The 26,461-nt window shown below is 45.8% G+C and overlaps 1 protein-coding gene across 5 annotated transcripts in view; it reads right to left on the bottom strand.

The window, feature by feature from the left end:
• The window catches only part of MAP3K3 (mitogen-activated protein kinase kinase kinase 3), a 109,543-nt gene that overhangs the window by 57,310 nt on the left and 25,772 nt on the right, over window positions 1–26,461 (bottom strand). For all 5 annotated transcript variants that reach the window (XM_084857389.1, XM_084857391.1, XM_084857394.1 and 2 more), the window contains exon 2: window positions 24,671–24,792. In XM_084857389.1, coding sequence (XP_084713515.1) covers window positions 24,671–24,792 — 122 coding nt within the window. The remainder of the gene's footprint in view (window positions 1–24,670; window positions 24,793–26,461) is intronic.

Here is a 26,461-nt window from a genome sequence, read left to right as displayed (position 1 = left end):
GAGGGCTGGGGGTCAGGGAGGGAGAGTGGCTCTAATCTACTAGAAGTGCTTGGTCCTCACCAGACTTTCTGTCCAGGAGACCAGGGTTGCTGACTGCATGTACTGGAGGTTGGCCCAAAGGGCAGTCTGGGGATTCTGCTTGTGTACTGTTCACCCCGCTGCATAACAGACTCCCTGGCCAAGGTACTTGAGGTGCTCTCTGATGTGCATGTGCAGTCCCCTATCTTGTTGGTATTGGAGGACTTCAATGTACATTTAGAGGCCATCCTTGTGGGGGCACCTCAGGACTTCATGGAGACTATGACTTCCTGGGAGCTGCACCTTATTCCAGCAGGGCCCACCCATGTAGCCAGTCATGCATTAGACCTTGTGTTTGTTTCCGGAGAGGTGGAGAGTGATCTGGAAATCAGGGGTATATCCACCACCCCCTTGTCATGGTCAAATCTCTACCTGGTAGGGTTGGACTTCTTGGTTCCACAACCACTCCGCAGGGTGGAGGACCCATTAAGACAGTCCGCCCCAGGCGTCTTATGCATCCAAATGGATTCCTGACTGCACCTGGGGATTCTTTGGCGCATACAAACAGCCGCTTGGTCAAGACCCTGGTGGATGGCTTGTTGTTGTTGTTCAATCGTTCACTCGTGTCTGACTCTTCGTGACCCCATGGACCATAGCACGCCACGCCTTCCTGTCCTGCGCTCTCTCCCAGAGCGTGCTCAAGTCCATATTCATTGCATCAGTGATGCTATCTAGCCATCTCATCCTCTGCCGTCCCCTTCTCCTTTTGCCTTCGGTCTTTCCCAGCATCAGGGTCTTTTCCAGAGAGTTTTCTCTTCGCATTAGGTGGCCAAAATATTTCAGCTTCAGCTTCAGTATCTGTCCTTCCAATGAGCACTCAGGGTTGATTTCCTTTAGGATGGACTGATTTGACCTCCTTGCAGTCCAGGGGACTCGTAAGAGTCTTCTCCAGCACCACAGTTCGAAAGCATCAATTCTTTGGCACTCAGCCTTCCTTATAGTCCAGCTCTCACAGCCATACGTTACTACTGGGAAAACCATAGCTTTGATTAGACAGACCTTTGTCGGCAAGGTGATGTCTCTGCTTCTGACTATGCTGTCTAGGTTTGCCATAGCTTTCCTCCCAAGGAGCAAGCGTCTTTTAATGTCATGACTACAGTCACCGTCTGCGGTGATCTCGGAGCCCAAGAAAATAAAATCTGTCACTGCTTCCATTTCTTCCCCTTCTGTATGCCAGGAAGTGATGGGGCCAGATGCCATGATCTTCATTTTTTTAATGTTGAGTTTCAAACCAGCTTTTGCACTCTCCTCTTTCACCCTCAACAAGAGGCTCTTGAGATCCTCTTCACTTTCTGCCATTAGGGTGGTATCGTCTGCGTATCGGAGGTTGTTGATAATTCTCCCGGCAATCTTAATTCTGACCTGTGATTCATCCAGCCCGGCGTTTCTCATGATGTACTCTGCATATAAGTTAAATAAGCAGGGTGACAATATGCAGCCTTGTCATACTCCTTTCCCAATTTTGAACCAATCGGTTGTTCCATGTCCGGTTCTTACTGTTGCTTCTTGACCCTCGTACAGGTTTCTCAGGAGACAGGTAAGGTGGTCTGGTACTCCCATCTCTTTCAGAATTTGCCAGTGTTTGTTGTGATCCACACAATCAAAGGCTTTAGTGTAGTCAATGAAGCAGAAATAGACATTTTTCTGGAATTCTCTTGCTTTCTCCATGATCCAGCGAACGTTGGCGATTTGATCTCTAGTTCCTCTGCCTCTTTGAAACAACGCTTGTACTTCTGGTAGTTCTTGGTTTGCATACTGCTGAAGCATAGCTTGTAGGATTTTGAGCATCACCTTGCTGGCATGTGAAATGAGCACAATCGTACGGTAGTTTGAACACTCTTTGGCATTGCCCTTCTTTGGAACTGGAATGTAAACTGACCTTTTCCAGTCTTGTGGCCACTGTAGAGTGTTCCAAATGTGTTGGCACATTGAGTGCAGCACTTTAACAGCATCATCTTTTAGGATTTTAAATAGCTCAACTGGAATACTGTCATCTCCACTAGCTTTGTTGTTAGTAATGCTTCCTAAGGCCCACTTGACTTCAATCTTGAGGCTGTCCGGCTCAAGTTCAGTGACCGCACTATCATGGCTATCAGGGACATTCAGATCTTTCCTGTATAGTTCTTCTGTGTATTCTTGCCACCTCTTCTTAATCTCATCTGCTTCTGTTAGGTTCCTGCCTTCTTTGTCCTTTATCATGCCCGTCTTTGTACAAAACGTTCACTTGAGATCTCCGATTTTCTTGAAGAGATCTCTAGTCTTTCCTATTCTGTTGTTTTCCTTGATTTCTTTGCATTGTTCATTTAAGAAGGCCTTCTTGTCTCTCCTTGCTATTCTCTGGAACTCTGCATTCAGTTGGATATATCTTCCCCTTTCTCCCTTGCTTTTCGCTTCCCTTCTTTCCTCAGCTACTTGTAAAGCCTCATCAGACAGCCACTTTGCTTTCTTGCATTTCTTTTTCTTTGGGATGGATTTCGTTGCTGCCTCCTGAACAATGTTCAGGAGGCAGACCTCCGTCCATAGTTCCTCTGGCACTCTGTCTATCAGGTCTAATCCCTGAAATCTATTCCTCACCTCCACTGTATATTCATAAGGGATATGATTGAGGTCATACCGGAATGGTTTAGTGGTTTTCCCTACGTTCTTCAATTGAAGCTGAAATTTTGCAACAAGAAGCTCATGATCTGAGCCACAGTCAGCTCCAGGTCTTGTTTTTACTGACTATATAGAGCTTCTCCATCTTTGTCTGCAAAGGACATAATCAATCTGATTTCGATATTGACCATCTGGTGATGTCCATGTGTAGAGTTGCCTCTTGTGCTGTTGGAAAAGAGTGTTTGCTATGATCAGCGTGTTCTCTTGGCAAAACTCTATTAGCCTTTGTCCTGCTTCATTTTGTACACCAAGGCCATGCTTGCCTGTTATCCCGGTGATTTCTTGACTTCCTACTTTAGCATTCCAATCCCCTATGATGACGAGGACATCTTTTTTTGATGTTAGTTCTAGAAGGTGTTGTAGGTCTTCATAGAACCGATCAACCTCAGCTTCTTTGGCATCAGTGGTTGGGGCATAGACTTGAATTACTGTGATGTTGAATGGTTTGCCTTGGATTCGTACTGAGATCACTCTATTGTTTTTGAGATTGTACCTACCCCAGTACTGCTTTTCCAGCCCTTTTGTTGACTATGAGTGCTACTCCGTTTCTTCTAAGGGATTCTTGCCCACAGTAGTAGATATGATGGTCACCTGAATTAAATTCGGCCATGCTTGTCCATTTTAGTTTGCTGATGCCCAAGATGTCGATGTTCAATCTTGCCATCTCATGTTTGACCACCTCCAGCTTACCTTGATTCACTGAACTTACATTCCAGGTTCCTAAACAATATTGTTCTTTACAGCATCGGATTTTCTTTTCACCATCAGACACATCCACAGCTGAGTGTCCTTTCAGCTTTGGCCCAGCCGCTTCACTCTTTCTGGCGCTACTTGAAAATACCCTCTGCTCTTCCCCAGTAGTATATTGGACACCTTCCGACCTGAGGGGCTCATCTTCCGGCATCATATCTTTTAGCCTTGTGATATGTTCCATGGGGTTTTCTTGGCAAGAATACTGGAGTGGGTTGCCATTTCCTTCTCCAGTGGACCACATTTTGTCAGAACTCTCTGCCATGACCTGTCCATCTTGGGTGGCCCTGCACGTCATAGCTTATGGTGTCACTGAGTTACGCAAGCCCCTTCGCCACAACAAGGCAGTGATCCATGAAGGGGGGTGGATGGCTGGAATACTGCAATCACTGGGGGATTAGACTGGATGGCTCCAAAACACCCTCTTCCCTTGAACAGAGCTCAGAGTGCACCATGGTTCACCCCACGATTCTGCGCTCTGAAGCGGGAGGTGAAACGGCCGGCTAGAGCACTGGTGGAGGAAATCTTGCTCCAAAGACAATCGGACATGGGTTAGAGCTGTAGCTTCAGCCTACCATGTGGCAATAAGAGCAGTAAAAAAGAATTTTTATGCTGCCTCTGTCGCATCCACAGAGTGTTGTCCCAGGAGGCTGCTCCAAGTGGTCCGGAACCTGGTCAGCCCACTTGTTCCAGAACCAATGGAGCATTCTAAGGCCTCCTGTGATGAGTTTGCAAAGCACTTTGCAGATAAAATTGACCAGAAGTGCTATTCTATGTGCTGTAGATACAGTTAGTGCATGAGGGGTGGCCAGTGGCAGACCAGTTGTGTGGGATCGGTTCCACCTTCTTCCTTCTGAGGAAGTGGACAAGGTGCTTTCATCTTTAAGGCCGACCACCTGCTTACCTGATCCTTGCCCATCTTGGCTCATTATGAGCTGCAGGGAGAGACTTAAGGAGGGGATCAAGGCGGTGGTGAATGCCTCCCTCGAGGAGGGAGTGATGCCATCAGCCCTCAAGGAGGCGGTGATGAGACCACTGTTAAAGATGCCCTCCTTGGATCCCCAAGACTTGAACAACTTTCACCCGGTCTCAAATCTGCTGTTTCTTGGCAAGTTGACTGAGCAGGTGGTGGCACTGCAGTTGCCGGTACACTTGGAAGAAGCCGATTATCTGGAACCATTTCAATCGGGCTTCAGGCCTGGGCATGGGACAGAAACAGCCTTGGTCGCCTTGGTGGATGATATGGGAAGGGCTCTGGATAGGGGCGAATGCTCCTTCCTTGTTCTCCTCGATCTCTCAGCGGATTTTGATACCATCGACCATGGTATCCTCCTGGACCGCCTGGAGGGGCTGGGCATAGGGGACACTGTGTTACGGTGGTTCCGTTCCTTCCTCTCTGGCAGATACCAGAGGGTAGCTCTGGGGGATGAGACTTCAGACCCTTGAGTGCACACTTGTGGGATGCCACAGGGTTCTATTCTCTCCCTGATGTTAATTAACATCTATGTGAAGCCGCTGGGGGCTATCATCAGGAGGTCTGGGGTGCAGTGCCACCAATATGTGGATGACACACAACTCTACCTCTCATTTAAATCCTCACCAAGGCTGGCTGTAGACACCGTGTCCAAATGTCTGGAGTCAGTGAGTGGCTGGATGGAAAGGACTAAGTTGAAACTGAGCCCTGACAAAATGGAAGTATGATGTAGTAATAATGGGGGACTTCAATTTTCCCACTATTTGTTGGGAGACAAATTCTGCAAAACATGGCCCTTCCAAGAGATTCCTGACTTGTGTGGCGAATAACTTCCTCCTACAGAAAGTAGAGGAAGGAACTAGAGGATTGGCTATCCTTGACTTGATCCTAACCAACAGAGATGACTTAGTGGATAAAGTAGCAGTTACAGGAACTCTGGAGGAAAGCGACCATGTTGTACTTGAGTTCTTGGTTCTAAGGGAACCAAAAGCCGAGTGTAGCCAAACGTGTACCCTGGATTTTAGGAAAGCTGATTTTAATAAACTCAGAACAATGATAGTAAGGTCCCATGGCAAGCAACGCTAACGAGAAAAGGAGTCCAAGATGGGTGGGAGCTTTTAAAAAAGGAAATTCTCAAGGCACAATCAAAAGTAATTCCAACAAGAAGAAAAGGTGGAAGACAACAGAAGAAGCCAATGTAGCTTCACAAAAAGCTTAGGGATGACCTGAAAACAAAAAAGGACACATATAGGAAGTGGAAAGAAGGCCAAGTAACAAAGGAAGAGTACAGGCAGGTAGCACAGAATTGCAGGGATGACGTCAGGAAGGCGAAAGCTGAGAATGAGCTGAGGTTAGCAAGGGATGCTAAAAACAACAAAAAGGCTTTCTTCAGCTATGTGCATAGTAAAAGGCAGAGGAAAGAAATGGTGGTTCAGCTATTAAATAAGGATGGCAAAACGATAACAGATGACAAAGAAAAGGCAGAGGTGCTCAATTCCTACTTTGGCTCAGTCTTCTCCCCAAAGCGGGTCTATGACCCCCCTGGCAAAGGCGAAGTGCAGGCTGAAGGGGCAGGACTGCAGCTTGAGATCGATAGGCATATGGTCAAGGAACACCTAATTAATCTGAATGAGTTCAAATCTCCAGGGCCAGATGCACTGCTTCCTAGAGGAATAAAGGAACTGGCAGAAGAACTCTCAGAACCGCTGTCTATTCTCTTTGAGAAATCATGGAGGACGGGGGAAGTGCCAGATGACTGGAGGAGGGCTAATGTGGTCCCTATCTTTAAAAAGGGTAAAAAGGAGGAACCTGGGAACTACAGACCAGTCAGTCTGACATCAATCCCTGGGAACATTCTGGAGCAGATGATAAAGCAATCCATCTGGAAGCACCTTGACAACAATGCCATGATGACTCGAAGCCAACATGGATTTGTCAAAAACAAGTCCTGCCAGACGAATCTGATTTCATTTTTTGATCAAGTCACCTCCCTTGTGGACCGTGGGAATGCTGTGGACATCATATACCTCAACTTCAGCAAAGCTTTCGACAAAGTGCCCCATGATATCCTGATGAGCAAACTAGCTCAAAGTGGGCTACATGAAACAATGATCCGGTGGATCCACAGTTGGCTACAGAATTGGACTCAAAGAGTGCTTATCAATGGGACCTTCTCAAACTGGGGAGAGGTAACGAGTGGGGAACCGCAGGGCTCAGTCCTGGGCCCAGTGCTCTTCAACATTTTTATTAATGACTTGGAGGAGGTGGTGCAGGGAATGCTGATCAAATTTGCAGATGACACAAAATTGGGCGGGACAGCTAATACGCTGGAAGACAGAAATAAAATTCAAAGTGATCTGGATAGACTGGAGTGCTGGGCAGAAAACAACAGAATGATATTTAATGGGGATCAATGCCAAGTTCTGCACCTAGGAAAAAGAAACCAAAGGCACAGTTACAAGATGGGGGATACGTGGCTCAAGAACACTACAAGCGAGAAGGATCTTGGAATTGTTGTCGATCACAAGCTGAATATGAGCCAACAATGTGATGTGGCTGCAAAAAAGGCAAGTGCTAGTTTGGGCTGCATCAAAAGAAGCATAGCTTCCAAATCCCAGGAAGTACTAGTCCCCCTCTACTCAGCACTGGTTAGGCCTCATCTGGAGTACTGTGTCCAGTTCTGGGCACCATACTTTAAGAAGGATGCAGACAAACTGGAGAGGGTTCAGAGGAGGGCAACAAAGATTATTAGAGGACTGGAAACAAAGCCCTATGAAGAGAGACTCAAAGAACTGGGCATGTTTCGGCTTGAGAAGAGAAGACTGTGCTGAGATATGATAGCGCTCTTCAAGTACTTGAAAGGTTGTCACAGAGAGGAAGGCCAGCATCTCTTCTTGATCATCCCAGAGTGCAGGACACGGAAGAATGGGCTCAAGTTACAGGAAGTCGGATTCCGGCTGAACATCAGGAAAAACTTCCTGACTGTTACAGCAATACGAGAATGGAACCAATGACCTAGGGAGGTGGTGGGCTCTCCCACACTGGAGGCCTTCAAGACGAGGCTGGACAGCCATCTGTCAGGGATGCTCTGACTTGGATTCCTGCATTGAGCAAGGGGTTGGACTCGATGGCCTTGTAGGCCCCTTCCAACCCTACTGTTCTATGATTCTATGATCTATGATTCTAAGTACTTTTTGTGGGATACAAGGGGAGGTTGGGGGATGTTGACCTGGTGTTCAATGGGGTGTGGCTGCCCCTAAAGGGCCAGGTCCGCAGCTTGGGGGTTATTTTAGACTCCCAGCTGTCCATGGAGCCTCAGGTGTCAGCCGTGAGCTGGGTGGCACTGTACCAACTCCATCTGATACAGCAGCTTCCTCCCTAACCATCTGCTCCCATCAGTAGTTCATGCCCTGGTCTCCTCTAGCCTAGACTACTGTAATGTGCTGTATGTGGGGTTGCCCTTGAAGACTGTTCGGATGTTGCAGCTGGTGTAGAACGCAGCGACCTGCCTCATTGAAGGCAGCCTTCAGCAAGACCACATCACTCCAGTGCTGAAGGAGTTGCACTAGTTACTAGTTGTTTTCTGGGCCCAATTCAAGGTGTTGGTATTGACTTTTAAAACCCTATATGGTTCCAGCCCAGTGAATTGTACGGAGCACCTCCAACAACACCAGGGATGCCACTCAATGAGATTGGCCTCAGAAGGCCTTCCATCTGTCTCATCAGCCAGGACAGCTAGGCTGGTAAGGACTAGGGAGAGGGCCTTTTCTATAGTGGCCCCCACTCTGTTGAATTCCCTCCCTAGTGACCTCCACCATGCCTGCTCTTCGATGAGCTTCCACCGGGCTTTGAAAACCTGGCTGTTCAGGTGGGCATTTGGGGTGGGTTAGGGTTTTTTTAGAGCAATGTTGTTTTGTTCAGTTGATTATGTAAATGTGTTGTATTTTGTGTTATTTGAACTGTACGCCACCTAGAGTGGCCGGGTAGCTAGCCAAATGGGCGGCTAATAAATACATAAATTAATTAATACTGACAGTTTCAAGAAATCTGCAAAGTTAGATAACCCCTCACCCCAGTGAGAGCAAGACACAGGGAGAAAATGTGATGTGCAACAGGACAGTAAGGAATTCAGACAAGTCCCTAGCATCCACCTAAGCTGGGGGGACTGCATCAACTAAGACAATGCAGCCTTCTGCCACCACATTTATGTCTACAATGTAGATGATCTTGCCTGCTCTCCACCCTGTAGACCAGAAGGGAATCTCATGGCAAATTCAACTTCCTGTTCTTTGCCAGCAAACAGGAGAATAGACAGCAAGGGATGTCCAGAAGTGCTGTTTACATCTCATGGTTGGTTGAGAGAAATGATAGTTTACACAGTATTTGCTGAAGGACCCTCCTCTGAATGAAGGCATCTCCAGACACAAGGGAATCAATTCTGATATACCTAATGTGGATGGAGTAGCCCAGGCGCCATGCTACTGATGTCTTCCATGTGGTACTGGCACTCACACCAGCCACAGTGGCTGTTACTCTTACCAAATGGGCCATGATCATTGCTGGTGGGGACGACTTCTTGAACTTATGCATTAGGGTAATATGTTTTGCAATCCACTTACTAATAGTGGACCTAGTGACCTTGATGCCCTGGGATATTGCCTTGTAACAAATAAAATGAGTTGTTTGTAATCCTGAACTCTCCCCACCCCCAATATATTAAGAAACAATAAAACATAACCAATATTACAGAGTACAATGAGTTTGCTATTTTTTTCATTACAGACATCCATAACAGTTAGTTCATTATTGAGACTATGAAGTATAACTAGTACATTTGCCCATTTTGAAATAAAGTCATTCAAGATCATACATCTCTCTAGAAAGATCTCTGCTGAATTAGCAGTTTAAAGTTACTATCCTCTTTATTCACAAAAGTTAACAGGAACCATATTTCTATGAAATGGTCTTCTTTGGAAGTACCTCTGATCCACCTACTATGATGGGTCAATTTTTCTAATAGGTCTATTTGCTGTATTCTGGAATGCCTTGAACAGTGTGGCTTGACTTTGTTTTCCAGCCTTTTGCCACTTCCACCTGGGCTGAGGCTAGCAAAATAAAGATAAGATCCTTGGGACATACGTGGTTCATGGCTTCATCATATATAGGTAAAAGTGCCACTAAAGCATTTTGAACAATCCATTGCTGTGTCGTGCCTGATACTCCTTTCAATATCTTTAACCAGAATGTTCATACATATACACATCCCCACTCCATATGAAGCAGTGTTCCTCTAGTATGACATCTTCTCCAGCATAATGGTTAAAAATTATTTTTTAAAAATATAATGCAGCCTTACTTGAATGAGGTGCCATCTATATAGGAGCCTAAGCATCAGTTCTTTAATATGGACTGCTGAGGATTTTAAAGGCTGCTTAGACCACATCCCATCCTAATTTGCTCCTGGAATTGCTGTCTTAAGTTCTACCTCCCAGACCTCCTTGAGCCTCCTTGAGCCTCCAGGTTACAGTGACATATATAAGAGAAATTGCCCATTTCATATTTCTCCTTGTACAGGTTTCTCCTTGTACAGGTTTTCAATTTGTGTTAAGTGATGTCTGTGCCGATCCTGAGTTAAAAGGTTTATTTATTAGCTTCCTGAGATGAAAATTAAGGAGAGTTCTTCTTCCTTACAGCCTGTCCATATTTTAGCTTCTGTTCCTAGTCTTTCCTTCATATGTAGAACCAGAAAGAATGACACACGTCCAATTTGTGCCACAGCTTCTATCTAAGATAGGAAGGTGGGAGAAGAAATTTGGAAGGACAGTCTCTTGACTCCAGCAAGGACATCTATTACCTCCCCCTCCTGGAACTTTGTGAACAAACAAATTGCTTTGACACAGTTTGTAGAAATGAACAGACTGACATTGACATCCCCCACTGGTAGATCTGGAAGCCTTGCCTCCCTGGTGGTTGACATGTTCCTAGGTAGTCACATTTTCCATCCAGATCTGGATGTTCCTGAACATTTTTAGTGCAAGCCTTATTTTTATGCCATCATTTTGTTCATGCAGTCCTGTTCAGTAGAGCTATTCTGTGTGACATCCTAATCCTAGATAATTTGAGTGCTCAAAGCACTTGGTGGCCTGAAGTGACATTTTCGCGAGGTAGTTTGCAGATAACACTGTTCACATCGTTTCTGACCTTGACTTCACCAATATATCAGGGTGTATAGTGGAGGTGTCCAGGTCCTTCTCTCATCGGGAATTACTGGATGAGTTTCAGTTGTTGACACATGAGGATGCAGATGGGATAGTTCATGTCCTTCTTAGCTATTTCAAGTAAGCTGGGAACACATGGTTGACCTGGCTTCTTATAATGATTAATGTTTTTCTGAGGGATGGGTTAGTACCATCTAGCTTAAAAGAGGAAATGGTGAGACATCTATTGAAGAAACCTCTCAATCCCTATGATCTGGGGGATTACGTCACATATCCCATTTCTAGTGAAGGTGGCCAAGCAGCTCCAAATATTTCTGGATCAAACATTATCTAAATCTATTTCAATTTGACTTCACACTGGGTTTCAGTACTGTGTTTTAATAACCATCACTGAGAGAAAGAAAGTGGGGAGCATGACCCTGTTGATTCTCTTGTAACTTTTGATATTGGACCACAATACTTCTGGAGCTACTGGCAGGCTTGGTGATACTGCATTCTGGTGGTTTTGCTCCAACTTTGCTGGAAAATTCCATAAAATGGTACTGGAGGATAATTATTCCTCTGTTGTGGGAGCTCACTTGTAGGGACCCTCAGGTATTCATACTGTCCTCTATGCTGCTTAACATCTACATGAAATTGGTGGGCAAGGTTGTCCGGAGGCTGTGGCATGGATTGTCATCAATATTCATATATCTCCTTTTCATCAGAGTCAAGTACTGCAGTACCTTTGTTAAATGACCATCTTGGGTTGGTAATGGACTGCAATGGATGAGGGTGATAAATCAAAACTCAATCCAGACAAAATTGAGTAGCTCAATGTGGGCAACTTTAGTGGTGAAAATGCCTAGCATAAATTGGGTCACTTGACCTTAAAGATCAGGTTCACAGCTTGGGGGTATTCTTGGACCCACACTCCTCTTGGAGTGTAAAGTAAAGACAGTGGACAGGAGCATGTGCTACCAAATGCAGGCGAGTCACCAGGTTTGTCTCTTCCTGGAAAGCAAGGACTTGAACACTGGCACATGTCTTGAAAACTTCTCAACTTAACTACTATAATGCCCTTTATGTGGGGCTGCCCTTGAAAGCCATATGAAAACAGCAATTCTTTCAAAATGCAGCAGACGAATTAATTTCCAGTGTTAAATAACATTAGCTATTTTTTTTTCTGAGATCCATTGGCTGCCAATTTATTTCTCTTTTAAATTAAAGCTGGTGGTGTTTACCTATAAAACCCTGGATGATTTGTGCCCAGATTATTTGAGGAAGATGCCTTCTTCCTCTGTAAAATGGGGTACTGAAAATCCTACGGCAGTCCTGTTATCTATTAGATTAGTGGCTTTTCAGTAGTATCCCCTAAGCTCTGGAACCAGGTCCCTGCTGCAATGTGACATATCTAGGAGCAATTCCTTGTAAGTGGGAGGTTAAGATTGTTTTATTTATTTATTTATTTAGGAAGGCTTTTGATAGCTAGTCTTTGTTTTATAATCAGTGTTTTATTATCAGTGTCTGCTTTCATTCCCCCCCCCCCACACACACACACACAATCTTCCCCACTGTCCACTCTACTGCCATTCATTACTGACAATATTTTACTTTTTGGGTGCAATCCTATGCATGTTTAGACAGAAAAAAGTCCTACAACTCCCACCATTCCCCAGCTAGCATGGCTGGCTGGGGAATGCTGGGAGTTGTAGGGCTTTTTTCTGTCTAAACATGCATAGGATTGCTCCCTTAAACTCTCTACCCTGCACTGAGAAAGACAGGGTGCTTACCTGTAACTGTAGTTTTTCGAGTGGTCATCTATGCATTCACACATGAGCTCTGCACCTGCGCAGAGACTCATCTGGGAAAACTTCTAAAGCTGAGCAGTGTTTTGGTGGGAACCCCACCCCAACCATCTATAGTATACACTGCACAGGTTCCCACCTTTCCCCTCAGTTCCTTAAGACTGCAAATGTCAGTCTCAAGTTCAAGGGGAATACACCTCGGTACCAACACACACACACACACACACGTTGACACCGAAGTAGGAACAGTGGGTGGACTGTGTGAATGCATAGATGACCACTCGAAGAACTACAGTTATAAGTAAGCAACCTATCTTTCTTCTTCATGGTCTCTGTGCATCACACATATGGGTGAATAACAAGCTGACTTACTGAAGGCGGGTCAGTGTCTCATTTCAGTACTGATGAGAGTACAGCTCTGCCAAAGGCACAGTCCACTTGAGCTCGAATGTCCAGTCTATAGTGCCTAATAGAAGTTGAGGGCTTAGACCAAGTGGCCACCTTGCACAGGTCCACCAAAGGCACTCCCCTACCAAAAGCAGATGTCACCACTCCCTGTGTTGAATGCGCTCAGATTTGAGGCTGAAGATCCCTTCCGGAGACTTGGTATGCTAATTGAATAGTCTGTACAATCCAGAACACTAGTCTTCAGGAGGCTACTGGAAAACCTTTGCTAAGTCCTCCGTAGCAGAGGAATAAGCGTTGTGACTTACAGAACGGTTCAGTCCTTGATTTATAGAAGTCTAGGGCCTTCCTCACATCTAAAGTGTGAAGTTTCTTTTCCAAGTCTGAAGTGGAAGAAGGAAAAAAAGAAGGGAGAACAGTAGGTTGTTTTAGATGGAAGTCTGTAACAACCTTTGGGAGAAAGGCTATGTCTGACCTGAGTATCACCTTTTCCTTGTGAAAAATGGTATAAGGAGAATCTATGACTAAAGCAGAGAGTTCACTAGCCTTCCTTGATGTCGTAATTACTACCACAAATGCAACCTTCCATGAAAGCAGTCTTAAATCTATGGTAGCAAAAGGCTCAAATTGTGCCAATGTCAATTTTTGAAGCACTAATGGCAAGTCCCATTGAGGAATCAAGTCCTGTAAAGGAGGGACTAAGTTTTTAAGTCCCTGTAAAAATTGCTTATGTGAAGAGTGACTGAAAAATGAAACAGCCTGCAGAGAACCTCCACTGCAGATATAGCTGAAGCATATACTCTAATGGAAGAATGTTTCAGTCCTTTACTATACAAGTGCTGAAGAAAGCACAGAATGTCAGTGAATGAACAATTATAAGGGCACATCTATTTACAGTCACAAACTTTTTAAAAGCAGCCCACTTGGTAGCATAGTAGTGACGTGTAGATGGCTTTCTTCTGCATCTAACACTGCCTGTACTTCATTAGGTATTCAACAAAAAGATTTTATTGGTACTGAATTCTCCATGCCATGAGTTTCAAAGTCTGTAGATGAATTTGACCTTGGTCCCGAGAGATCAGATCGTCTATTTGTGGAAACTGAAGGTACTCCCTGTCTGCCAAGTCCAGCAGTATTTTGAACCAGGGCTGCCTTGGCCACCACGGTGCAATCAGAATGCAATGTGTCATATCCTCCCTGACCTCCAAAACCACCTTCATTAGCAGTGGAAATAGGGGAAAGAGACAAAACAGAGGCCCTTTCCACTCCAGGAGAAAAGCATCGCTGAGTGACCTGCAACCTATGGAGCAAAACTTCCTGCAAACCGCATTTCCAGGAGTAGCAAAGAGATCTACTGACAGAGATTCCCACTCCCAGAATATTTTTTGCAGAATCATCTTGGACAGTTGCCACTCGTGGGACGGCCGATGGAAGTGACTGAGAGAATCTGCCAGGATGTTTTCTGTCCCGGCGATATGCAAAGCTGATAGACGAGTGCCCCTCGGGATGGACCAGTTGTAGATCAGCATTGTAAGGTGAATGAGGCTGGAGGAGTGAGGGCCCCCTTTGCTTGTTTAGGTACCATAACACCATTGTGATGTCCGTGAGAATCTGGATGTGCTTGTGTACCACATACATTTCGAAGTCACAAAGGGTCTTCCAAACTGCTAGTAATTCCAGATAGTCATAGAATCATAGAATAGTAGGGTTGGAAGGGGCCTTCAAGGCCATCGAGTCCAACCCCCTGCTCAATGCAGGAATCCAAGTCAAAGCATCTCTGACAGATGGCTGTCCAGCCTCGTCTTGACAGTGTGGGAGAGCTCACTCCCTCCCAAGGTCATTGGTTCCATTGTCGTATTGCTCTAACAATCAGGAAGGTTTTCCTGATGATCAGCCGGAATCTGGCTTCCTGTCACTTGAGCCCATTATTCCGTGCCCTGCACTCTGGGATGATCGAGAAGAGATCCTGGCCTTCCTCTCTGTGACAACCTTTCAAGTACTTGAAGAGCGCTATCATATGTCCCCTCAGTCTTCTCTTCTCAAGCCGAAACATGCCCAGTTCTTTCAGTCTCTCTCATAGGGCTTTGTTTCCAGTCCCCTGATCATCTTTGTTGCCCTCCTCTGAACCCTCTCCAGTTTGTCTGCATGCTTCTTCAAGTGCGGGGTCCAGAACTGGACACAGTACTCCAGACAAGGCCTAACCAGTGCTGAGTAGAGGGGAACTAGAACTTCCTGGGATTTGGAAGCTATGCTTTTATTAATGCAGCCCAAAAGATCATTTGCCTTTTTTGCAGCCACATCACTTTTTTTGGCTCATCGTTGTTTCATCTAGCCCACTTTGAGCTAGTCTGCTCATCAGGATATCATGGGGCACTTTGTCAAAAGCTTTGCTGAAGTCAAGGGATAAGGAAGAGTCTTACATCACGCTTCCTTGAAACCTTGGCTGCTTGCTTTTCAAAAGTTTCATCCTCGTCTTCACCTTGATTGGGTGGCTGGTAGACTCTGACCACCAGGTTCCTTTTATTCTTTGCTGCATTTATTTTGATCCAGATGCTCTCAATGGGGCTATCAAGCTTATTTTCCTGTATTTCTGTGCAGAGATATTTATTTTTCAAATACAGTGCAACCCACCTCCCTTTCTGTTCCTCCTGTTCTTTTTGAACAAGTTATATCTTTCAATTGCTGTATTCCAGTCGTGAGAGTCATCCCACCAAGTCTCAGTTACACCTATCAGGTCATAATTTCCCTCCTGTATTAAGAGTTCAAGTTTGTTCTGTTTGTTTCCCATACACTGGGCATTAGTATATAGACATCGAAGACCATGTGCTTCATAGTCTGACTTTCTTCCTACATGCTTCTGAAGACTATTATTGGGCACTATTAGAGCTGTTCTCTCCATTGCGGCGTGTGAGCCTTCGTCCATGGTTACCCCCAACTTTACATCTCCCTTCCCTGTAGGATTCAGTTTAAAGCCCTCCTGATGAAGTTCTTCATGCTGTGGCCAAACACATTCTTCCCAGCCTTTGTAAGGTGCAACCCATCCCTTGCCAACAGCCCATCTTCCAGGATGTATAGCCCGCGGTCCCAGAATCCAAATCTCTCATGCTGGCACCACCTTCGTAGCCAGTCATTCACCCGGAGTATTTTTCGTTCCCTTTCTATCCCTCTTCTAACTACTGGAAGGATGGATGAGAAAACTATCTGGGCCCCAAAGTTCTTGAGTTTCCTTCCCAAAGCTTCAAAGTCTGACGTGATCTCTTCGTAGCTCTGCTTGGCGGTATCATTTGTTCCCACATGGATGAGAAGAAAGGGATACCTGTCAGTGGGCTCTATGAGTGCGGGCAACCCTTCAGTCACGTGTCTAATCCGTCCTCCCGGGAGACAACATAGCTGGCAAGTCCTCGGGTCTTCGCAACATACTTGGGTCTCGAACCCACACAGCAAGGAGTCTCCCACTATTACTACTCTTCTCTTCTTGTTCTTGTAGGCCCAGGTTTCATCACCTCTGCTTGACTGACCTTCAGCCTCTTGCTCACTCTCATGCAGGTTCCCCAGTAATTCTTCCTCCGCAGGCTGTCCTCCAGTCTCATCCTCAAGTACCTGGAATCGGTTCCACAGCTCCACTGCTTCCACTGGTGTAGAGTTCTTCTGCTCCTAACTGTCACCCTTTTCCAAGGAGCATCCTCTACTGCATTTTTCCTCACCTCAGCATTTCCCTCTTCTGCCTCAGCTGGCTGTTGCTCTTCAAGCTTCTGGGCTTCACTTTGCTGCTGTAGTTCCACCGTTTTGTCCAAGAACTCTTCGTGTTCTCTTATTCCCTGCAGGGTTGACACTCGCTGCTCCAGTCCTCTTACTTTTTCTTCCAGCAGCGTGATCAATTTGCACTTGTTGCAGGTGTAGGCTGTGTTGTTCTCAGGCAAGAAAACAAACATTGCACACACCTTGCAGGTCACCATCACTGGAGGGTCTTGTCCTTCCATAGCCTCTTTTCCCTTTTTGTGTCTAGCTTTCTGATTGTTCTAGACTAGCCTGTGCCTGCTCCTCTACTCACTAGAGGTTAAAAGCAGAGCAGAATGTTACAAGAAAAATAATTTTTAAAAAAAGTTAGGAGCCTCCCCTTGACATCCCCTGCCGAGCTCCCGTGGCCAACTCCTGTTTGCTCCCCCATTTGCTTGCTCTGGTCGCTCACTCTCTGGGAGCTTGCTTGCTTCTGTAGTCCCTGGACCAGCTGGAGCAGCTTCCTCTGCTCTGCTCAGCTGGGAGGCGGGAAACAGACTGAAGCTTCCTGTCCACAGCTGCAGGGAGTACTCAGGCCACCCGCCCCCAATTCAGTTGGAGCTCTCAGGAGCACCTGGTGAGCCCACAGCCACTAAGAAGGATAAAGGACAGCCCCCTGGGCTTCCTGCAGCCCACTTACCTCTTTGCCTCTGTCTCCTTTGTCTCCTTTGTTTCTTCTACCACTGCAACTCCCCTAGCCAACTCCTGTTTGCTCCCCCTGTTTGCTCGCTCTGGTCGCTTGCTCTCTGGGAGCTTGCTTGTTTCTGTAGTCCCTGGACTACAGAAGTCTATGTGAGCAGCTCTCTCCGTTGTAGACCATAAGCCCTGTATTTGAAGAGGTCCGAGCTCCCCATCCTCGGAGGGATGCATCCATCATCAGGACTCAGAATGGAGGTGACTGGGTAACTGGTAGTCCCAGAGTCAAATCTGCAGTGACCATCCACCAAGTTAAGGTTTGAGCATATGATCCGGTATTGTAAGTTTGGTCCAAAACACATTGTCCATGTTGTTGAATATGCGAATGAACCAATTTTGAAGTGGTCTCATCCATAACTGAGCCCACTCCACCACCGATACCGTCGATGCCATATAACCCAACAAACACTGAATGTTGTGTGCTGTGGTACGATGCCCGTGATATAGAGATGTGGCCAGACTGACCAAGTCTCTTACACAATTCAGAGGAAGATATGCTCGGCCAGTCTTGGAATTTAGCATAGCCCCTATGAACTTCATTGTTTGAGCAGGGGTGAGTTGAGATTTCTCCTCGTTGATTCTGAGACCCAGGGCTTGAAGAAGATTGAGAACACCTAGGACAGCACGAGACAAAGCTTCTTTTGAACTGTTGACCAGGAGCCAGTCGTCCAGGTATGGATAGATCTCTATGCCCTTGATAGTAAGCGCAGATCACCACGTTACATTTTGTGAATATTTATAGGGCTGTTAACAGCCCAAAGGGCAGGACCTTGAACTGGCTATGTGGAAATAAGTGTCCTTGAGATTGACTGTCGCGAACTGAGAACCCTTTTGAAGAAGCAGTAGAATGGTAGCCAACGTAGTCATCCTGAATTGGGGGGGGGGGGTGAATTTGCTCAGCTTCTGGAGATCCAAGATAGGCCCAAGACCACTGTTCCGTTTGGGAATGGTGAAGTATCATGAAAAGAAGCTCTCTGTGCTGTTCCTTGGAGGCAGCTGTTGAATGGCTCCTTTGTTCAGGAGAGTTCTTGTCTCTTCCGAGAGCAGTCTTGATGGTGGTGTGATTCATACCGAACCCAATGGAGGAAGTATCGAAATCTATCTTGTCACCCCAGCAAACAATAGAGCACCCATTGGTCTGATCTAATAGTTGTCCAAGCCTGATAAAAATTCTGTAGAAGATCTCCAAAAATCAGAGTACGAGGAGCAGTGCACAGGGGGAGAATGTCCAAGTCAAAAACAACGCTTAGCAGTGCCGTCTGTCTTCACTCTCTGTTGGTACTAAGTGGAGGGGTAGTTCTTCGTCTGTTGCTGATGAGGTTGGTAGCCTGGAGTCCAGTCCCCAGACCATTTCAGGGGATAAGATTGTTGCTGTCAGTACCAATGATGGGGTCAGTATGAAGAATGCTGTTGTGGTGGTGGTTGACCAATACCCTTTTTTGGGGCACTTGTCCTGGCTTTCTGCGCCGAATCCATTTGTTCATCAGTTTTTGAATTAAACAGTCCTTTCCCGTCGAAGGGCAGATCTTCTGTTCTTGATCTAGCCCCCTGAGCCAGATGAGCAGAACGGAGCCAAGCATGCCTCCTTAAGGCGATGGAACTGACCATGAGCTTTGCACTGCAGTCTGCTTGGTGGCAAGCTGTATTTATTTGCTGGATAATTTGGTCACCTCAGAGTGAAACATTCTGGCCAGCTCCCTTTGATACTCTGGGACATAAGCGCTGAGGGAATCCATTTTTTCCCAAAGGAAGCGCTGGTACCTGGCCATCATGGCCTGATAATTTGAAACTTGAAGTCCTAAACCCGCTGAGGAATAGAAATGACATCCCATAAGATCTAACGGCCCTGTGCAGATTCCACAATAATGGAATTTGGTTTTGGGTGTGCAAAAAGGAAAGCGGCATCTTTCTCTTGGACTCAATACATGGTCTCAAGTCTTTTGGATGTTGAGGCTATAGAGGACGGTGTCTTCCAAGTGTGCCTTACAGTTTGTAGGAAGATTGGCAGAAATGAAATAGCCACCAGACTGGACATATCTGCACTGACGGCGTCAAAGACTGATCATAGAGTTGTTCAGTGGGTTGCTGCACTTCAATCCCTAAAGACTGTGCCATCCAAAGCACCTGTTCTGAAAAATGCCCCATGCCCTCCAAGGGTGAAGCTCTATCCTTTGTACCGACAACCTCGCCTGGGGATGAGATGAAAGGAGTAATGGAGGAATAGGAATAGGAATCTGACTGGTAATCCTTCCCAGAGTCGGGTGAACGTGACACCTGTGCCTGCAGTCCTTCCCGAGACCCATGAGGGGGAATCGAGGGGGGGCAGGATGACCTGGACGGACCCCTTGTGCCTCATAAAAGTAGTACAAAGTGGTACTGGAGGTGGAGGCAAGAACACATCTTGAGCCCCTGGGCGTGATGTTGGAATTGCCTGGAAGGGAGTATATGATGGAGATGTTGCTCCCAAATAGCGAGAATGATTGAAGAAAAAGTCTCAATCTCTTCAAAGTCTCCAATCCTCATCTTGCCAAGACCTGAGGGATGACGACGACCAGTCAGAATAGCAAACCCATTCATGATTAGAAGAGCGAGACTGATCACAATTGCAATGTCCACGTCAATATGCTGGTCTGTATGGATCCGGAGATCGGTGCTGAGAAGGTAGGTCTTTCTCTCTGGGCAAAAACTTCAGTCTGTACCAAGGAGATTGCAAGTGCATATTGTGATGGCGTGGAGTTGGAGACCTGGTTCTTCGGTCTCGATCCAGTGAAGCTGGTTGAGGTAGAAGGGGTGGCATGTCTCTCAGTTCACCTTCAAAAGCAGTTGAGACTGGGTCAAGAACCACTATCTGAGGGGGAGTAGTTGCCACTGGACAAATGGGAGAATTTGGGAGGGGAGCTGGAGGTGGTATGTCCCACTTCTTTTCAGATTGAGAGTGTTTAGAAACCTTCTTCCTCTTGATCGGTACATCTGTAAAAGGTTTTGGGCGTTAAGCCTTCTTAGAGATTTTCCTCGTCACAGAAAGAACTAGCGACCTGCCAGGTATTGGTGGGTCTGATCTACCTGCCTCTGTGGCAGACAGAGGGGGAGAAGTTTGGGCTGTAGCCATTTTTTGCGCTCGTCAAAGGGGTCATGGCAGCCTGCTTGTGAGATACCTGGGCTTTAGGCCTATTCACAGCCTGGAGGGCTCTTGCCAAATGAACACCTTTAGCTGGTCCACCTTATTTTTGCACGCCTGTTTAGCGAGAGACTGGAAGTGATGGCAAGTCTCTACTTTGTGGGATTCACCCAAGTAAGTCAGGCAGAGTGAGTGTCTGTCCGAAGAGGGCACTTTACTGCCTCAAGTAGTAGTTTCTGAAGGGGGCCTTTTGGGCCATAGGCCACCGAGGCTCCACCCTTGCCGATGGTACAATCTCTCCTCCTCTGATCTTATTTGTAGAAAAAAAAACTTTGCTTTTTTATATAATGACAAAAAAGGAAGAAAATAACAGCGAAAAAACAATTGCTAGAGAACAAACACTCAGCACTGACTGAAAAAGGGTCAGAAGCTCCCTTCTGACCCTTTTTCAGTCAGCCGACGAAGTAGCCATTAAGGCAGTCAAAAAGGAACTGAAGGGGAAGGCGGGAACCTGCGCGGCCTATACTGTAGATGGTGGGGGAGGGGTTCCTGCCAAAACACTTCTCAGCTTTAGAAGGTTTCCCAAATGAGTCTCTGCACAGGCACAGAGCCCATATGTGTGATGAACAGAGACCATGAAGAAGAATTCTGGGTTACAAAAAGGCAGGGTTACAAATTATATACATAAACCAAATAAATAAGCCTGGCTGCTCTCAGTTCCAACCAGCTGAACAGGTGAGCAGCCATTTCAGGACACCACTAGCCTTGGCCCACCTCTCTTAGTTGATCCTCCACTCAGACAGGCTAGTGCCACTGGTTATCTGGATGCATGTAAGTTCTCCTCAGTGACATTCCCTGGCTAGGTGGCGTGGGTAAGAGCAGTGATGAATGCCTCTTTACAGCAAGGTGTAATTCTGTCTTGCCCAAAGGAGGCTGTGATAAGACTTTTGTTAAAAACAAAACAAAACACCCTTCCTGAACCCTACTGAATTGGATAATTTCTGGCTGCTCTCCAATATTCCATTCTTGGGCTGGAGCGTGTGGCGACTTCTCAGTTCCAAGGATTTCTGGATGAGGTGCATTATCCAGATCCATTTCAATCTGGCTTCAGGCTTGGTTATGGGACAGAAACTGTTTTGGTTGCCTTGGTGGACAATCTATGCTGGGAACTGTACAGGGATAGTATGTCCCTGTAAATTCTGCTGGACCATTTGGTGGCCTTCGATACCATCAACCATAGTATCCTTCTGAGGTGGCTGTCTGAGATGGGGCTGAGGGGTGTTATACAGTGGCTCTGGTCCTTCTTGGAGGGGCAATCTCAGAAAGTGGGCTGGGGGATTCCTGTTCAAAGACGTGGCCATTGGTCTGTGGTAGCCCTCAGGGTTTCATCTTATTCCCCATGATATTTAACATATTCATGAAACTGCTGGGAGAGATTTTCAGAGTTTTGGGTTTTGGTGTCACCAGTATGCTAACACCCAACTCTATCTCTCCTTTCCATCTAAATCTAAGGAAGCTATTCTGCTTCTAAAGCAGTACCTGATGTTGGTAATGGACTGGATGAAGGCAAACAAATTGAAGTTTAATCCAGACAAGAAAGAATTGCTTTTGGTCTGTCAAAAGTCAGATTAGAGAATACAGATTCAACCTGTGCTGGATGGGGTTGAACTCCAGCTCACAGTTTAGGTGTACTCTTGGGCTCGGCCCTGAACCTGGATGCCCAGGTCTTGGGGGTAGCCAGGGGTGCACTCAAATCGATGGATGCAAACCAATTTGCCTTTCTTAAGAGCAGAAAGATGCCTACCAAAGTTATCAATCGGAACTTCTGGGCATAGATAAAGCCATTCACAGTGCCTAAGCCTGCCATCGTGCTTCAGGATGGTAAAATTCCAGGAGTAGAAGCCCCCGTGTTCTACTCCTGGAGGCTCAGGTTCTATTGCTTCTTAGGTAAGGTGGGAAATCACTTCTTCTATAATGGGGGTGGAAGCCATTGTGTTCAGCATGGATCCTGGTGGTGGGGCAGTGTGGAGTTCAATCCTGTAGCCATGCCTCACAACTGCAAGGAACCATATGTCCCATGCAATATCCTCCCACATGGTGTAAAAGCTGGCCAGCCTATCTCTGAAATGGCACGACAGCTCCAGGTACAGGAGGTGGAGAGATGTCAAGTCAGTCCCTTGGAGGTGTCCCGCACCATTTTGCACACAGAAGATCAGTGCTTCATGGCTGGAAAGGGCTGCTTGTAACCCTGAGAGGGATGCTACTAATTAAAGTGAAAGCTGAGCAACTGAGAAGATTGGTGGCTCAACAACCTTCGATACTAGGGTTGCCTGCATGAACCACTACCCACAGTGAGTTTTTGGGGAGCATCCATCAAAGGAGAGAGCATTGTACCTCTGGAAGCAAATTTAGCCTAGTCCGTCCAGTGTTCCACATTGGCCAGAACACCTAATGAACCAGTTCTGTATGAGTCTCATGCAGTCATGCAACTTCCACAACAGCTGTACTCAAGCTCCAGGTATTTAGCGTTAGTTCCCATTTTCTGTACCCAGTTGAGGGCACTATTCATGGTGGAATGGAAAGGGCCTTCCCCCTCAAAGGGGGAACTAAAGGGAAGGTCCTCTATCTAGGATCAAGCCTCCTGTGTACGGCCTGCAGTGCGAAGCAGGTGTGGCAGGTCACAGCCTTGGAGTCACAGTTGGCCATGTGCTGAAAGCTGGTAATCTGCTGTCTAGCCATTCCAGTTGTTTCATTCTGCAACACCCAAGTGAGTTCTCTCTTATGCTCGAGCAGGGTGCCCATCTTTTCCCATAAAAAGAGGTGGTAACTGGCCAGTCATGCCTGGTAATTGGCCACTCTGAGCCTTAGCGCAGCTGAGGGTTACACCCTGCAGCCCATAGCATCCAACTTTCTTCCTTCTTTATCAACAAGGGCAGAATGGGCTTTCTGTGATTTACCCTGGGCCACTTCAGCAATGACAGAATTAAGTACAGAATGCTTAAACAAGAACCACTTTCCCCTTTTGGCAGCCTATACAGGTTTTTCTAAATCTGGGGTATCCAAAGCTAACCCCAAATGCTGTGGACAAAATCACCAGGAAGAGGTCAGACTAGAAAAACTTATACTGGGGGAGACAGGAAGCTGGCATCTCCTTTAAATAGCTCCCCTCCCTCCAAGATTCTGTATGGGATTCAGCGACAGTGCACCTGTCAGATGTGTTCTCCTCTTGCACATGACCACTATGGCCCCAGGGCCACTGGGGAAGGGACAAAAGTGAAGGAGCAGAAGCAGCATGATGCACTGCCCTAGGAAATTGAGGGATCCAACTGGTTCACACTTTGGTTAGCAAAATCTGTCCCTCTGAAAGAGAATGTTGGTGATACTTGGGGCTGACTCTGCCATAGGAAGAGTGTGAGTGGTAGAGGAGCAGCTAATCCCAGGCTTGGATGTGTCCTTCCCTCTCCTGCACCTATGCATTCTGCATTTGCTGTCCCCTTTCAGCTAGGAGCATTAAGGTCAGGGAGAAGCAGCAAACCAGCAGAAATAAGAAAAAGTATATTTAAGAATAAAGACTTCAGAAAGGTTACACTTCCAAGCAGGAACAGCAAAGAGCCTTTGCTCTCTGGTTGAAGGCAGAATCAGAAAAATGGGATAGGTCTCCTCCTTAGAACATCAAGTTTTTTTCAGTTGGCAGGAAAAGAGTTAGCTTTTTGCTGTCTCATCTCCTGCTTACTGACCGAAGGGTGATGGGGGAATACTTGTGCATTCCATGTAAGAAAGGCAGCTGGAAGAGTTTCAACCTATAATCCTGAACGGCTAGAATTAGAGGCATGCCAAATGAGGGACATGAAAATTCAGGGCAAACATTCTGATTTCTAGATACCAAGATCACCCACAGAAAGCCAATATGTGAAACTGTCTTCTGACATTTCTTGGCTCTGTAGTACAGTAAAACGAATGGAGACAATTCGCAAGGAACATTTCTGCAAGGCATTGTGAAATCCATTTGGCTCAGCACATTAAGGGCACAATCCTATGCCTGTTTAGATAGAAGAAAAGTCCTACAGCTCCCAGCATTCCCCAGCCAGCCATGCTAGCTAGGGAATGCTCGGAGTTGTAGGACTTTTCTTCTGTCTAAACAGGCATAGCATTGTGCCCTAAGTTAATAAAAGTTATAAGACAGGGAAAGCTACAGTTATCAGGAGTATACTACCTGTCTATTGGAATGTGAAGAGTCTTTGTTCTTCATGCTATCAAAACCAGACAATCTGGGACGTCTGCTCATCTGGAGTGCGACCAAGTCCTTCATGATAGAATTCAAGGCCTCTTGTTCATCTGCAACAAAAAGGTGAGAAATTGCTGTGAGTGGCCAACTTTTCTTGGAATGGGAAAAGGGTCTTGCAAGCTTTTTGTTCTTCTTGAGTTCGTTCTCTCTCTCTCTCTCTCTCTCTCACACACACACACACACACACACACGTTTTAATTCCTTGCAAATATATTAAAGTACACACTTATCTTCCAACACTTGGATCTCCAAGAGAACTAGACTGACCCAATGTTTCCCAACGTTGGTTAGGCTCTTTTCAGTCTCTCTCGTTTCTGTTGCTCCTATCCTATCTAGGCCATTGCTAAATCTTACTGCTTCTTCCTCTTCCGTACTGCCAAGATCTGCCCGTTCTTATCTGCATCTACTGAAAACACACACATCTATACTTGGGTTTCCCTAGCAAATTCTTCCTACCTGACCTTCCCTTTGGAGGCCTTCACCATTCTGATCAATTCAGAAGTCGTCTGCTAAACCAAACTCTCTTAAAATCTCTACTCATGTTCCCTATTGCTTTTCACAACAGCTTTTGAGATCTTAGTCCTTACATTTAAAGTTTTTCACCTTTCCATCCCTGAGAATCTTTCCACCTTGTTGTACTTCCTGCCCTCCGTTCTGTTCATCTGCTATTTGCAGCTCTTGCATCCTCTGGCATTCTACTCTTTATACTTGGCACGGCTTCCCCACTTCTCTATGCATTTGGTCAATCCCCTTTTACCTACAAAACGTTTCCCAGACCATACTATCATCTCCTTTTCTAAGCTGTACAATGTGTTATCATGGTTCATTGTCATAACACTTTTGTCAAGCCCTCTCTTTCATTCGCCTTATGGAGCCTTTAAACGCTGCAGAATGGGGACAGGGTCACATCTTGGTTCTGTGCAGCACCTAGCAAATAGATGATAATAGATACTAAATATTGGTCTGAGCCCTTACCTTGACACCCAGGCTGCAAACGCTTGAGTTCTCAAACTACTGTGTCAGTATCTTGCTTCACTAGTTACTAGAAACTGCAAAATACTCTTCATTGTCAGAAGATGTACAGAGGCAATACAGGGATATAATTATATGGCCTGTGTGTCTCTTGAATTCAAATATCACTATCAACAAGAATGGCACTGCAATCCTAGATCTACTTACGGGGAATAGGGCCCGCTGGACTCAATGGGACTTATTTTTGAGTAGACATATATAGGCTTGTGGTGCTAGAAGAGCCATTATATTAGTAGTTCGCTGCCAAAAAGTAATATGCGTGTGTTTGTTTGTGCAAATCTAACTGCTTAACTACCACAAATCTCACAACTACTGAGTGGAGTATACATTAAGTTTTACTTAGCCAAAAATAAGACTTCCAAGGTCCATGTTCAGCATTCTTTTTTTTTTAAGTTGTTCTAGTCAACAAGATTAATGAGGCTATGGCCAGGGGGGAGAGACTACGCTAATATATTTTGTATGTCACTATGTTTTATTTTAGCTGCTGCTTTTTATATTTTGGTGTGGTGTTGTTGCTTTGCCCTGCTTTTAATTACTGTTTGTTATCAGCCACTCTGGATTTTTTTTCCAAAAGAAAATCAGAATAAAATAATAAAAATCATTTTATATGAATTGCTTTTAAATTTTGCAGTTATCCATGTAAAGAAGCCCATTCTTGCCCTCCTTCCCAGAGAGAAGATGTGGAAG

Source organism: Heloderma suspectum, chromosome 5, assembly GCF_057233095.1.
Source record: "Heloderma suspectum isolate Gila_16-S chromosome 5, 16-S_ref, whole genome shotgun sequence".
In the NCBI taxonomy this organism is placed as follows: Eukaryota; Metazoa; Chordata; class Lepidosauria; order Squamata; family Helodermatidae; genus Heloderma; species Heloderma suspectum.
The sequence above is the reverse complement of the archived record's forward strand: the minus strand, read 5'-3'. Positions and strand labels throughout refer to the sequence as shown.